Source organism: Zootoca vivipara, chromosome 3, assembly GCF_963506605.1.
Source record: "Zootoca vivipara chromosome 3, rZooViv1.1, whole genome shotgun sequence".
NCBI classification, from domain to species: domain Eukaryota; kingdom Metazoa; phylum Chordata; class Lepidosauria; order Squamata; family Lacertidae; genus Zootoca; species Zootoca vivipara.
This window is the reverse complement of record NC_083278.1, coordinates 49,338,368-49,354,591: the sequence shown is the minus strand read 5'-3', so window position 1 is coordinate 49,354,591 and position 16,224 is coordinate 49,338,368. Positions and strand designations below refer to the sequence as shown.

At 42.0% G+C, this 16,224-nt stretch overlaps 1 protein-coding gene across 1 annotated transcript; it reads left to right on the top strand.

Annotated features, from left to right (window-relative positions):
• The first annotated feature begins 10,250 nt into the window (after nt 1-10,250).
• LOC132591893 (uncharacterized) lies at nt 10,251-13,798 on the top strand. Its single transcript, XM_060272630.1, has 2 exons — nt 10,251-12,344; nt 12,432-13,798. Exon 1 carries the CDS (start codon nt 10,473-10,475, stop codon nt 11,967-11,969), a length of 1,497 nt encoding a protein of 498 aa, XP_060128613.1. The 5' UTR covers nt 10,251-10,472; the 3' UTR covers nt 11,970-12,344; nt 12,432-13,798.
• Nucleotides 13,799-16,224: the final 2,426 nt, after the last annotated feature.

Sequence of the window (16,224 nt, the reverse complement as noted above, 5' to 3'; positions counted from 1 at the left end):
TACAGAGGCTCTCTCTCTCTTTCTCTTGACAGCTGAGCACTTGATGGCCAGCAGGGGAATGTGAGAACTGGCTGAAAGGTGATGGGAGGAGAGGTTTTGTCTGCAGTGCTTAATCTGTAATGCAGTTGAATACAAAATATTGAGTCCCCAACCCTTGCAAAATTTTTCTGTTGTGCAGCTCCATTTCACCAGCAGAGGGCAGCATTGGATCAGTCACTTATTTGAGCCCTGTTCAAGGTGGAGGCTGCTCTGCAGGGTTTCTCTGCAGGGTTTCTCTGTCTTTATAAACCAGGGATGGCTTGGATGGTTCAGAAGCTACAGCATTGTGGCATTCCAGGAGTCTCCTACAAGGACCCCAGTTGGTCCAGGTCAAACTTGCCCTAAAATTCCCCAGAGCAAGCTGCCATCACTCCTTTACATACAGAAATAAGATTTTCCCTTTATTTGCTTGGCTGCAATTCAAAATCAGTATGTGGAGTGAGATCTGCTAACTTGGAATACCCCAGACCAGAACACACATTCATAAATTTAAAACTGGTATATAATTTTGGATGGAAAGCCATCCAAGCAGGTGGACTTTTAATATAGAATAACAAAGAATTATTTGTTATTCCATATTGTCTCTTCTCTTCAGCAGCTGTTCTCTAACACCACTCTGACTCAGCTCACTGCTCTCCCTAACACACTGCTAATTCCTCTTCTGCGTCATTCTCCACTCTCCAATGATCTTTATCAGTTGATTCCGCCTGTTACTCACTCTGACTCCACCCAGCACCCCATGCCAGTCCCTGCTGCTAATCATTCTTCCACTCATTCTTCTGTTCTGAACATCGTTTTAATAAAGGATCTCCTCTGCAGAAGCCAACATACTGGTAAGAAGCACAGGGGGAGCAAGCCACAAGGAGGTTCTTCAGCGCATACTTCACTGAAATGAAGACGAGCCTCCCATTTATTTCAGTGGGGCGTGTGGATAAAAAGAAAGGCAAGGGGCAGACTTTGCCAATGTGATGGGTTGACTAACTGTTTCCTATTTTGAATGGGGGAAATTCAGCAGCTGTTTCCTTTTAGTGCATGTCTTTGTTCACAGTGGAAGCTTTCCCAATGATGGCTATTTATTTATGAAATTTATAATCCTGCACCTTCCTCCCAAGAAGCCCTGGGTGGCTATGCAAAAGCCTTCCTCTGTGAACACATGAGCGGCATCTGCTATCCTCCAGCAAGTGCCGTGTGTGGCCGCAGTGCCAAAACATCATCCTTCAAACTATAGAGCAGAGCCATATATCATAAGCTGCAGACTGTGAAGCTGCAGGCAGTTGTAGATTACAGTTACTGTTATCTTTTATGTTACTAGCTTGTTGCACGATGCTGCCAAATGCCTGGGCTTTAATAGTCGGAGCATTGCGCTGCCTGTAACTCTTTACAAGTAGCTCTGAGCAAAACTGCTCACCTTTCCTGAATACAGAACAGCACATTCCTCGCTGTAGTCACCCCAGCAACGTTTTCAGATGTTGCTGGTGCTGAGTAGCATTGCAGGCAGCCCAAGAGTACAGCTTCAAGACAACAGGATGTAAGGGAGAAAGCAGCCACAGCTAGCCCTGTGTTGGTTCATTTCATCCACTATACCTGCCAACTTGGAATCCCACTTGCTGCAGCGCTAGAGATGGGAAGACAGCTGCTTCTCTTCCACTTCCTCCTCAGTCATTCCTCAGTAATCCAGTTCCAGGCTCTGGGTTGCCACCTCTCTCTCTCTCTCTCTCTCTCTCTCTCTCTCTCTCTCTCACACACACACACACACACACACACACTCACTCACACACACACTTTTGCTCTGGGGTATCCAACTATCCAGGTGTTTTGAACTACAATTTCGATAAACCCCAGCTGGGATTATAGGAGTTGTAAACATCTGGAAGCCTCTGTGTTGGCTACCCCCAATTTATTTTTATTTTTATAATTTATTTTTATTCATTTTGTAAAATACAACAAATTAAGACATTACAATAGAGAGAAAAAGAAAAAGACCTAAAAAGAAAAAGAAAAACAGTACAAAGAAAAAAAAATCTTACATTCCTAGCTTACTCTTTACATTATTTGGGTGACTTCCCTCGGTCCCCCCATCTGAGTTTCCTTATCTTAAGATTTTCTAGCAGTTTCATTGATCAAACACTTCACCAATATAAACTTATTATAACCCTAACTTAGCTATTGGTTTTTGTTCTTTTTAATATAGTTTAACTCCTAAGGTAAAGGTAAAGGGACCCCTGGCCATTAGGTCCAATCTTGACAGACCAACTCTGGGGTTGCAGCGCTCATCTCACGTTATTGGCTGAGGGAGCCGGCGTACAGTTTCCAGGTCATGTGGCCAGCATGACAAAGCCACTTTTGGCGAACCAGGGAAGCGCACGGAAATGCCGTTTACCTTCCCGCTGTAGCAGTACCTATTTATCTACTTGCACTTTGATGTGCTTTCAAACTGCTAGGTTGGCAGGAGCTAGGACCGAGCAACGGGAGCTCACCCTATTGCGGGGATTCGAACCACCGACCTTCTGATCGGCAAGCCCTAGGCTCTGTGGTTTAACCCACAGTGCCACCCGCTGTCCCAAGCTAACTCCTAAAGATTATACTAAATACTACAATACTTATTTAAATAAACTTTAAATTTCTTCCAATCTTCTTCGATTGTCTCCTCTCCCTGATCGCGGAGTCTCCCAGTCAGCTCGGCAAGCTCGATGAAGTCCATCATCTTCATTTGCCATTCATCTATTGTTGGTATTTCTTGGCTCTTCCAATTCTTCACTAGTTGTAGCCTTGCAGCAGTTGTGGCATACAAAAAGAATGTTAGGTCCTTTCTGGGGATTTCATCACCTACAATTCCAAGTAGAAAGGTTTCTGGTTTCTTAATAAACGTGTCTTTCAGCACCTTTCCCATCTCATTATAAATCCTTTCCCAGAAGTCTTTCACCTTGGGGCACGTCCACCACATGTGGAAAAAGGTCCCTTCTGTTTCTTTGCATTTCCAACATTTGTTATCAGATGTACGATACATTTTTGCAAGTTTTGCAGGTGTTAAATACCATCTATACATCATTTTCATAACCTTTTCTCTCAAAACATTACATGCGGCAAATTTAATTCTATCCCCAATTTAGCTTTTTATGAGAAGGTTTCACTTTTTCCTTCTGCTCCCAAACTGTAGGTTTCCTTTATATATATATATATTTTAAATATTTTTTATTAATTTTACACATTAAAAAACAAAACATACATAACATATTCTCCACCTTCTTCCAACCCCCCCCCACAGGCCCCCTCCTGCCACGAGAGAGTCCCATGCAAGTAGACAATCAAAGGTGGTCCATTTTATAGTTGGATTTGTCCCCTCCCCCCTCTCCCCCGCCCCAAAGCCCCCTGTAGGTTTCCTTTATAAACCATTTATTAAACCCTACACATCTAAGAAAAATATCAAGTCCTAAAGATTTCAGGGGAGGGTTAGGTCACCTCCAGACAGTATTTTGTGGGAGTGATTCAAGCTCATACCCAGGAATCGGAACAAATGCTCCATAATCCACCATCTGCACAAGGATTGTGAAAACAAATCAGGATGAATCGCTCAATAAGTTGGCTGTCTGGAGGAGCCTATAAGCATTGCTGTGGAAACCAATTGGGATTTGAAAGTGCTTCTCTATGGGATATTTATATCACATGTATTATTTGCGTTCCTGGCTTCTGTCGCTGTCATTTGGTTATCTTCTGTATGTTTACAGGGAAAAGAATATTGTTCCATGTTTCCAGTTCAATTTTGCCTTCGGATCTCTTTCAGAGAGATGAAAGGGGGAGCATTTGGGAAATCAGCAGGCATGCAATATGCTCACCTGAATGCAAGAGCAAATGCTATTCCACAGAGAATAAGCTCTGCTAAAAAAAGACAATTTCTATACTGTATTAAGTCACATTTTCATCTCACGCTTCTTCCAAGCTAGAAATGGGAAACCTCTGGCCCTCCAGCACAGGTAGTTGTCAGGGCTGATGGGAGTTGTAATCCAGCAACATCTGGAGGGTATCACATCAGGGTCCACATTCTTGCTCTCAGCCAATCAGTTCTATGCACATGTACCAGTAAGGCCCACTGAACTCAGGTTTACATATGAGCAGACATGCCTAAAATCACACTGCCAGAGTGGTGCTTGACTCACTAATACAAATCAGAGGCCAATTGTTTCAGAACATATGAACTAACAACACTTTAAGAAATACCTTGATAGCCCCAACTCTTGGTACGTCTTTCTTTGTACCACTGAATATTGAGATTCTTAGAGCACAGTCAAGGAAGTTGATCGGCTGGTGTTCAGGGACAGGCAAGAGAATTCAGTTTAACTTCATTAAAATTTCATGTGAGATGAGAGCTAACACTTTGAATTAGTAGTCTCTGGTTTAGCAGATGGGGTTCAGCCTCCGGGGGCAAAATTGGCAAGGCTTCTTAGGCACACAGAGAGATTCATTTAGGAAGGGAATGGAGACAAGCTTTTCTTGCATTCCACAAAAGGAAGAGAGCATATTCAATGTGGAATTCGGCTCTCAGCTTTACATTTTTTTTGCCAGACAATACGAGAGGCAAGTTCGGATTGTAAGGTTAATTTAAGCAGTGCTTTTTGTAGATTAGGCTGGAGGTTTTCAACCTTAACCAACTTCTTTCTGCGGCACCCCTGTGGGGCTCAGGAGCCCAGTTATGTCACCCTTGCTCGCAGAGCCAGCAGCCCCTCACCCCTTTTCAACTGGATTACGCAGTTGGATCCCTCTGTCCACCATGTTTTAGAAAAAGTCTCTTTGTAATCATGGATTGCAGGGCTGAAACAGAGTTGTAAGGTCAAAATCAACACAAAGAAAGGAATTTACAATGATTTCTCTAACTCTTAATTTACTTTTCACATGAAAAGCAGTAAGAAATATGAGAGAGGAGGCTTTCTTACCATGAAGGAAAAGCATTATTTGTGAATCCTTCAGATACCAACCTGTTTTCCTCTGGGGTGATGCTATAACATCATCTGCAACCATTCTGTGTCCTCCAACACAGGTTATTTAGATCCATTCCAATCTGGGTTCAGGCCTGGCCACCTTGGTTGCTCGATGGATGACCTTTTCAGACAGCAGGAAAAGAGGGAGTGCGACCTTGCTCCTCCTAAGTCTCTCGTTGGCCTTTGATACCATCGCCCATGGTTTCCTCCTAGACTGGCTCCAGGGAATGGGAATTGGGGACACTGTATTACAGTGGTTCCAACCCTACATTCAGGACAGCATTGGGAGAGTGCCTTTCAGCCCCCTGGTCGCTATGTTTATCTTATCTCTAGTGCTATTTAGTAGTGTTACTGGGCTGGAAAAGGTAGCATTCTGCTAATCTCATACACTATAGTAGTAAAATGCTGGAAATTATCAGTAATAATAACAGGAAGTAGGTACAAAAAAGAACAATAATAAATGATTTAGAAATAGAGTTTCCTCTGGCAGTATCTAGTCAATATTATTTTCTTCTTTTTATACAGTTGAGACTAATTGCTGGCCTGATACAAGAATAGCCTTTGTTATTTAGCCTCAGGGAGTGAAACATGCTTCTGAAGGCAGCCATGTCAATATTTAATCGTTAGATGTGATGCAAATGGGTGAGAAAATAAGGTTGCTCTGAGCCTTTGCATTCAAAATTAAAAATCTTTCCAGCTGCAAATGTTAAGGGTGGGGGTAGAGACTTTGGGCATAGCTACCAATGTTTCAGGGATGCGGGTGGTGCTGTGGGTTAAACCACAGAGCCTAGGGCTTGCCGATCAGAAGATCAGCGGTTCGAATACCCGCACGGGGTGAGCTCCCATTGCTCGGTCCCTGCTCCTGCCAACCTAGCAGTTCAAAAGCATGTCAAAGTGCAAGTAGATAAATAGGTACCACTCCAGCAGGAAGGTAAACGGCATTTCCGTGCGCTGCTCTGGTTCGCCAGAAGTGGCTTTTGTCATGCTGGCCACATGATCCAGAAGCTGTACGCTAGCTCCGTTGACCAGTAAAGCGAGATGAGCACCGCAACCCCAGAGTCGGTCACGACTGGTCCTAATGGTCAGGGGTCCCTTTACCTTTACCAATGTTTCAGAACAGGCAGATAACAGAATGTGAGTTTAAACAGCCCTGAAGGTGGCTTCCAAAACAACAGCAAGTGAACATTACAGAATACGCTATAAAAGTAGAGCATCCATTGTTAAACTATTACAACGATGAAAACAGTAGGAGGAAAAGTACAAAGCAAACAAAAACTGCAGGTACAAACCAGATAGAAGGACCTTAAATACTATTAAAAGCCAAAGAAGCAGAATTGACTTTGCCAGGTGCCAGAAGGATAAGGGTGAGGGTGCCAGGTCAACATATTTAAGGAGAGAATTATCTCTACCTAGCCTACTTCACAGGGTTTTTGAAATGATAAAAGTGGAGAGGGGAAGAACTATGCATACCACTTTGAGCTCCTTGGAGCAAATGAAATAATGATAGTGACAGTGATTTAAAAATTATTAAGGCTTTTGCCTCCTTAAAAACTAGCATGTATATTATGGCACAAGCCTTTGTGGACTAAAGTCCACTTCATTGAATGCAAATGTTATTGTCAACTGGTAGGTACATGTATAACAGGAATAGAGCATGGAAGGAGCATCTGTCGCCCTCCAAATGTTGCTGGACCTCAGCTCTCATCATTTGCAACATTTGATCATGCTGACTAAGGCTGACAACATCTGGGGAGCCTCCGGTTCCCCATCTCTGGTATGCAGGGACAAAATGGTAAGCAGTGGGGTCAAATGGCAATCAAACACAATAAGCACTGCCTGTGACAATTCCAGATAACTATTGTAGCTACATACACACCATATGGCTTCCCCCAAATAATCCTGGCAACTGTAGTTTGCTAAGGGTGCTGAGAACTGTAGACCTTTGAGAGGTAAACTATACTTCTTAGGATTGTGGGAGTGGGGTGTGCCTCAAATACATGGTGTGTATGCAGTGTAAGCAAAGTGACAGTTCTCAACAGCAGCGATAATAACAAAACTATCATAGCACTGGGGAGTTAGTTAGCTCCTGTAACTATGGGGCAGGAAACCATTGCCTCAATTCAAACCTAAACAAAATCCATCAACTGGCTTGATAAGTTCAAATTCAGCAGGTGTCTCCTGATGGCAAGGGCAGCCAGAGCGGGCATCTGAATGTGACCACAGCTGACAAGTAGGCTTGTGCAGCAGAAGGCAGCCTGTCCCCAGGCCATTAAAACTTTCAAAGGTCAAAAACAGCACTTTGAATAGAGCCCATAACGAAAGACGCAGAAAGATCTTGTAATACTGGAGTGATATATTCATGGCAGTTAACAACCTGATGGCTGCATTCTGTAAAAGTTGGAAATTTCCAGACAGTTTTGACAAGCAGCTCTAGATACTGTTGATTAAAACACTTCAGCCTGTATGTTATCAACCAAAACATAAAACAAGCCCCGCACGTCAGAGACTCCACTTAAGTAAAGGTTCCTTACCATTCTGATCATCATCATGCCTCTGTCCCTTAGTGGAGCCCAGAGGGGTGCACAACTATGTTAAGAAACCCATCATAAAACAACCACACTAAATACCTTGTAGAAACTTCCTATCAACCACAAACAATACATGGGGGGGGATACCTGGCATCAGAAAAAAATATGATTCTATGATTCTCTGTACATTAAGGGGTAGGGGGAAGGATGCCCACTGGGGGAAATGTGATGCTGGACCAGATGGTTCCTTGGTCTGATCTAGAATAGATGCTTATTTGCTTGAAAATGACACTCTGCTATGACTGTCCATCAGTTTGGGAGGAGAATCAGCTTTCTAGATCTGCCTGCCCTTATTCTCCTGCACCCTGTGTTGAACCTCAGATTGAAACATTTTTTTATACCGCTGAAAACCTCTGCTGGAGCAAGATGTGCTAATGGGAAATACTGTGATAAAAAAGCCCTCTTATTATACTCCTACCTACTAGGAGCTGAACTAAGGCCGTTTTGATGCTATATGCACCAATGTTTCAGCCTTGAATCACTACTAAAGCCTTTTGTTTTCAAAAGCGGCACCTGAACAATTGGATTGACTTGTCTCATTTAAACAGCAGACTGATAGAATATGAAGGATAAAGACTTTTTAATCCTTCTCTCTTTTTTACGGTTCCTGTCTAGTCATAAGTGTTAACACAGAGGGTGAAAAAACATTATTAAAAAATTAAAAATTAGGATTAAAGTTTATGCCTGCAAACTTTCCCTTATAGCTCATTGCTTCATTGAACCACCTGGCACTCTCAGGCCTGCAGGCACCTTGCAATGATGTGAAGAAATATGACCTGGATTGATTCAATGGTGCAAAAGCTTTCCTGTGTATACAAAGATGAAAACTTATGTTTTAAACACGGAGGGTTGTATTCTACTAAGGCAGAGATGGGGGAACTTCTGCCTTGTGGGCCCAATTTGGCCTGCGAGGTCTCCCACTGGAATTTTCCCCAGCCACACTCATCTGCTCCATACCTGATGAACTATGTAACATTAGGTGTGGAGTAGCTGGATTGGCTTCTTGTATAACTTTTCTGCACAGAAAACAGGGATTAACTCCCCAATGTGTGGGAAGTTCCCCCACGTGGGCCAATTCAGTCATCGGATGATTGATGGAAGGGTTGCCCCTCCCACCTGTCAAAGTTGGCCAGTGCTGTAGGGGAAGATAAAGATTGGTCAGCTGGGTCAAAAAGATTACCCACCCCTGAGTTAAGGTATATTCAGTTAGAATTCCAGTTCTCTCAATCTCCCTCCCGCTCAAAATATTCCAGGTTCCTATGATTTCTGGGCTTTTCATGTATGCTGAAAATCTGCCCCCCCCCCCCCGTGCGTTACTCAGGCTTTTGTAGTCTGCTGCTGTTAATTTTGTAGTCTGCTGTTGTTAATTTTGTTTTATTTTGTTTCTAATGCTGTCATTGCCTTGTATGATTACTTTTTTTGTACACCACTTGGCTATTCTGATGTTTAGCAGCCCATCTGTTTTGCAAACAAACTAAATAGTATACTGAATTTTTTTCTAGCACTCAATGTATTCTGTTTCAGAGGAATGAAGTTTCCCAACTCTGAAAATCAAGTGGTTTCTGACATGCTGCAATAACTAAGGCAGTGTTTTAATAATTAACTACAGGCTTTCCCTCCCTTGTGAGCTTGACTGTTGCCAAAAGATTTTAACATTGCCGAAGAACAATAAATATCAGTACCACATTGCAATTCCTCCCCCTTTTTTTCTGAGGGGACAAAGTCATGTGGAATTAACTGTCTCAACTGAGACACTTCTTATGGTTGGCAGGGGGCAGGAATATCCACCTCCAGAGTTCATGGTCTCATTTGGAACAATTTAAGGTGGTTTAGTAAGTAGCTGTGTGGAGAAAGAAATGCATTGTGGGATCATGAACTCTGGCAAGAATTCGAAGGATAAAAAGGAGCGTATCTGAAGCAATCATCTGGATGCAGCACCTGTGGAACTCAGTTTCTCACCTTCCCCATTATTGTAAAACAACAACAACAACTGCAATGTGATAAAATGGCCCTTTGACCTCACTGAGCTTCATTTTCGTCCAATAAAGGCATCCATGCTGCTTGCCTGTTTTGCTGTAGGTACACTCATTCCTCTCTCCCTCTTCACTTCTCAAATAATATTTCACAGCTTTGGCAGAATTTTGCATTCTTAGGGAAGAGCTGCAAAGAGTCTAAGCTTTGACCCAAAATAATCATAAGCTCCAGTTCAAATGTCACTGCTGCTGGAAATTCAGTAGGTGCCTTTGACCACTGGCAACATGAAGATAACAACACTGATCTACCATACAATGTTGTAAATGGTGCCATAGAAATGCTTATTTTTTCCGTCTTTCCCCACTGTGGTCTCTTCTCATATGCTGCAGCTGCAGTTCTGTAGCTTTTGTCTTAAGTGTTAGCATTTGTGTTGTGTCATAATTCACCAACTCCTGCGTTCCTACATCATACCACTGTGATTAAAGGGGGGGATGGCAATTGTTCATCTGGCACCCTGTTCCTTCTCTGCTATTGTTTATAGTTGTCATGAACTGGCAGGATGATGTGGAAGAGGAAAAGGATCCCAGTGAGGGGTGTAGCTGGGACAAACCAGGGCAAGCAGGGGGTGGGGAAGTTCTCACAGGGTGACAGAGGATGGCAAGGGGATGGGGGGGGGTCACTGCACAAAAACCAGAACAGCAGGGCCCAGAGCCAGAGGAGCCGCTGTCCCCACGAACAAGGTGGGCTCTGAGGTTAGGGAGCAGTAGGAGGGGAGTTTTAAGAGGCTAAGATAGGCAAGGGCCTGCAGCCCAGCTCCCTAGCTCTGGGAGGAGAGATTTGATTCCTCAGCTAGAGCAGGACTGGAACAGGTGAGGGTCACCTGCCTCATCAAGCTCAGATGCTGCAATCCACTGCCACCACCACATATATCCGAGACACTAAAGATCTTATTGCTAAACTGGAAGACCTTCCCGTGCCTAGAGGAGCGATCCTGGCAACACTCGATGTAGGTTCTCTCTACACTAATATCCCACTAGAGACCATAAGAGGGACCATTGAAAATTTACTACGTTCCAGACAAGAACAAACCCCTCCTTATTATTTTTTAATCCAATTACTGGATATTGTTTTTGAAAATAATTTCTTCAGGTATAAAAATGACTTCTACATCCAAACCAAGGGGGTTGCTATGGGCGCGGCATTGGCCCCATCGGTAGCAAACATTCACATGATTGACTTTGAAAACAAACATTTTTTTTCTGAATCTAACCCCTTTACAAATGACATCATTCTGATTAAAAGATACATTGATGATTTGCTCATAATTTTTAAATCTGAAGCAACATGTATTGCATTCCAAGAATGGGTGAACACATTGGATTCCCATCTAAAATTTACTTGTCAGTATCACAAAAAAGAAATTCCATTTTTGGATGTAGTGGTCTACATTTCAAATAGAAACACCTTGGCATTCAAACCATATAAGAAATTAACGGATTGTTACTCCCTACTCCATTACTCTTCAAGTCACCCTTCTCATTTAAAAAGAAATTTACCATACGGACAGTTAATCAGACTGAAAAGGAATGCTACAGACAAGAGAGACTATAGAAATGCGGCTCATCAGCTAGAAAAAGCTCTCGTTAACCGGGGCTACCCTAATTGTATCATACAGGACGCATACAGACGTGTAGACGGTCGCAATCGAAAAAATTTGCTTGAAACACGGTCTGATAGCATTAAAAACAGAAAACCCAGCCGCCTGGTCATGGGGATGGATTTCACACCCCTGGCCAGCCACATTAGAAACATTATATATAAACATTGGCATATTGTGGAAGACATACCTGGCTGTAAAGATCCCCCCCTTTTAGGGTTGAGGAAGAAAGGAACTTTGCGCAATCAATTGGTCAAAGCTGATTGTTTGGAATCACCATCCATTGTCACTAAAGGCCACTATAGATGCGGCTCATGCAATATGTGCCCCTACAGTTTACAAGTAAAAGAAATAAAAAGTGAACATATGCAGTTCACTTTTAAAATCAACTCCATGACCACATGCAACTCCAAGAACGTAGTTTATTGCATACGGTGCCCTTGCAACAAACTGTATATAGGCAGCACCACGCGGGCACTAAAGGTACGTATAGGAGAACACAGATCACGCATCCGCAATAAAGTGATGGAAGCCCCTCTTACACCTCATTTTTTACAAATGAAACACAGTGACTCCGATTTAATGTTTTTTGGCTTATGGCAGTACACACCCAAGAAATACCACAAGCAGGATATCCTAAAAATATTGAGACAACAAGAAACTAAATTGATTTTTATGTTTAAGACATTACAACCGGACGGTTTAAACTCAGATCTTGACCTTTCTGTATTCATTTAAACGAACACACTAGCAGTATAACATACAGTAATCATAGAGATACTGTAAGTGTTATCAGTACTCACATTCTTCTGCCCCCTCCTAATTGTCATCTTTAATTATTATCACCTGTGAACCAACTTTTTGTATATAAGTGTGCTCCAAACACAGGATATTTGCTTAGTCAATACATGCTCAAACCAAAAATACTCTGAATACAAGAAATGTAAGTATCTCTTTTTGTGTACATGTATTTTAGAAATTGTATTACTGTATTATTTCAAACAATAATTAGAATTTGATTTGTATTACCAGTGAATATGTAAATGAGAGAACCTTTTGAAAAAACACCTGAGCATTGTGGCCTAAGCCAAGATAAGTGGTTTCATACAAATTGTAAGTACTGTTTTTGATATTTGTTCTGTTTATATGTATATTAGTGTCTTAATTCGAATACTAATAAGACCTGGTTTATACCACCAGTGAATGCACTAAACATAAAAGTACAAGGAGAACTACTGAAGAAGCCCGTCATATGGGCGAAACAGGCAAAAAAACGCCGGCAGCCTGTCTACTACCATTGACACCTCGTTCGACCTGCTGCCACTTGCTGACCGCTAGATAGCCTCAAAGACTATAAAGACTGGTTTGCCTTTAATTTGTACATGCTATCTGTTTAACGTTTGATTTTGGCTCTTGTGTCAGCACTTGTATATGGTTCTCTTATTGTTTTCTCTTTGGATTAATAATACTTGATTGAAACTGGATTGAATTTGGTGCCTTTGCGTGCTGCTTGTTTTATTTTGGACAGATGCTGCAATCAGCAAAGTACAAAAGGGAAACAGAGCTGAAAGGCTGTGTCTGCTCGGCTGTCCATGTTGAAGGACCTTGGCTTGTATGCTCCTGGACCTCTGCAGACTTGGCTACTTGTATTGACCCTGGACTGTGTCTTTGGACTTTGCTTGTGTAGATTGAACCTTGGACTTTGGACTTGGCATACTGACTTGCTGCCAGGTAGGCCAGGGATTCAGGGCAATGGTAATGTTTTGGATGGGTTGGAGATCAACTAAACCAGGTAGTGACAACTGCCATGATGTGGAATAACTTAATACACTCTTTCTCTATGTAGGCTTTAGACCTGAAGTATTTCCCCAAACCCCATATGCCTGTGAATAGCCTGAGGCTTAAAGAATTAATTTTATTTCATACATAATGTGGGTCACAGTGGGATGCTTGAGGCTAAGCAGAGGTTACTACCAACTTCCTAATTGTGCACATGCTTAAAATGAAAAGGATTACAAAAATGGTTGCCAGCAGACCAAGTGGGGCCATCAGACTTTGATTTGGACTAGGGTACTTGGGGGAAAGTTTTTGTTGGGAGTTTTTGCTGCTGTTACTGATTAATTTTTTGTAGCTTTATTTTTACGTGGAAATTGTTCAGTTTGGTTATGTAGTTTTTGATGTGTTTTCTTCATTTTTATGACTACTTTGCTATGTTTGTAATTATGTAAATCTTTTCATATTGTAAGCTGCCTTGAGCATTGCTTTAAATGTGGAAAGGCGGCATACAAATAAAATGATGATTAGGTATTTGGTGCATTGAAAAATGTTTGCCTCTCTTATAAAGCCAAAGTATTGATTTACCAATTGTAAATAGCATAATGGTGGGTTGTATCCAGCTAGACCCATGGAAACCAATTGACTTGTTAGGTGTGACATTTATTTCAATGGGTCTACTCAGAGTATGATTTAGTAGGAGTTATCCCCGTGTGCTTTGATGCATAGTTAAAGAGGTTCCATAACCACATTAATGCAGTCAGTGGAGGTTGATCCAATAGGGCCAATTGGGTACTGCCCCACCAAGCTGGGTCAGCAGCCACCTCCCTGCTGCCTTACTTAGAACCATCCCCAGTTGTGGCCCTGGCTGGCAGCTGCCTCCTCCTCCATTTGTTTTGCCCTTTGAGAACCCAACAGGGAGGAGGATGGGGACAAAACTAGGAGGAATGTTTCACCTGTCACAGCATCTGCTCCACCTATCACTGGCTTCTCTGCCTTCTGCCCCACCACTTCCAATGGGCCCCAGTTGAATGCAACTCAAAAACAGGTTTGTTGAATATTGGTTCATCTGTAATTTAAAACTCTCTGACGGAAATATATTTTCAAACCTGGCTAAAAAGCTTTATCCTACGATAAAAGGTTCAGGAGACTTGCATGATTCCCATTACCCAATGTCCATTAAATCCTTGTTTAGGTTATTTCAAAGTGTGTTATGCTTCTAACTGTGACTTCTAGGCCAACCATTCCATGTGTCTTTAAAAGGTAGCAGAGGAAAAGGTTTGCAGCCTCCCCCATAATGTAGGTCAATCAATATCTTCCAAGGAAAGAGGCAGGGCTGGTGGAAAGTCACCCAAAAGAAATGTATTCTAAAATGAGATTTCAATTTCTGAAGGTAATTAAGATTGATATGAATTAAGCACTGCAATGTGTTGAATTCAGGGATGAAAGCGTTTCCCCTAAAACATTCCAGACTTTTAAGAATGATTGGGCAACCATTAGGCAGGCTGGGTGATGACAGGTGGGCAGTTAGGGAGAGCCAAGCATGACTGACTGGAGGACAAGCAAGGTTAAGACAACCAGTTGTTGCCATTTCCCAAAATTGTATCCCCCGCTTTATTGCTTTTGAGTGTTCAAACAGTTTCAACTATATCTTGTGGTAATCCTCGCCACAACACTGCAAATTGGTTCAGTTACTTTAACACCGTATCACAGATGGCAGGCTGAGATAGTGTTATTTGTATACAATAAATCAGATGATATACCTCACCTTTTTAGTCTACATACACGACACAATGATCCATAAGGCAGCTAAGTTTGCTTATGGTCTGGTGACATCCAAACCAGGGACCTCCTTTCTTATTCCTATCTAAGGCTGCAATCCTATCCCCACTTACCTGGGAGTAAGCTCCATTGAATTCAATAGGACTTCCAAGTAGATGTGGTAAGGGTTGCACTGTTAGTCTATTAGCAACTAACACTTCCACATTAATAACGATTGACTCATAACTATGGATTTTGTAGTTGTGCCACCAAACTGGATTCTGGAGAAGTGAGAGCATCATGTAGTTGACCCTGGCTTTTCCGCTCTAATAAGGGAGGGAGGATTTTATTGGAAGCATCCTGTGCCAGGGAACTTAGCCCGATGGAAGATGGGGCATTCCTTTCCATAGTCCTGCTGATAATGGCAAATAGTACCACTGAGATTACTTCCAAGTAAATATGCATAGGATTGAACTGTCATGCCTACATCTTGGCCTGATCATCAAGGGAATTTTGTAACTGACTACAGTGAGGTTTCAAGTTTTCATATTGCAGGGGAGTGGGGAGAGGATGTTTAGCATTAGTTATAAATGTTTCAGTGTTACTGATGTCCTTGCAAAGTAAAAGCAATCATTTGTGATTTACACAATTGCCATTTCATACATTCCATTAACCCATCCCATAGTTTGCAGCTAAAGAACAACCAACTCTTTTTAAGTAAGTCCTGAATATGCTGATAAAGCATTTAATTCTGCAAGATCAAAGGCCTATGCGAGGCATGGCCAAACCTGGCCCTCCAGCTGTTTTTGGATTACAACTCCCATCATCCCTAGCTAACAGGACCAGTGGTCAGGGATGATGGGAATTTTAGTCCCAAAAGAGCTGGAGGGCATTATGTGCAGGACTGCAGTTGGTTTCTGTTACTTTTTATTAGGGAAACATGTTAGATACTGGTTTATTAGCTGAGATGTGGAATTGAATTTCTGAGTTTTAATGGTTTATTTTGCTGGGGTGTTTGTTTTCTTTTAAATTGTTCAAGCTAGTTTTGTATGAAGGTGTTGATGGGTTGTGAAATGTTTTACACTCCTATTTTAAATGATATTTATTGGCATTAGATTTTGTAGTTTTGTTTTCATTCTGTGTAAGTTGCCTTGGGGGTAGGTTTTTGGTTTTTACTCCAAAAGCCTGCATGGAAACGTAAGTAAATATTTTAAAACCTGTTCTTCACTGCTCTTCTTGAACACCCTGCACGATCCTAAAGGCACATAGTAACTTGAGAATTAAAACACCTGCTAAACAAACAGTGTAGCATGTGCTCAGTTTCTGAATAAAAAGTTCAGTGGCTCACCTTAGATTTCCATGAATAGGTAATGCTTGTTCAGGTTCATTGGAATGACTTTCAAAGAATACCTTTTCCATTCTTTACCAATGCATGCAGGAAGAAGGCTCAAGGCTTCTG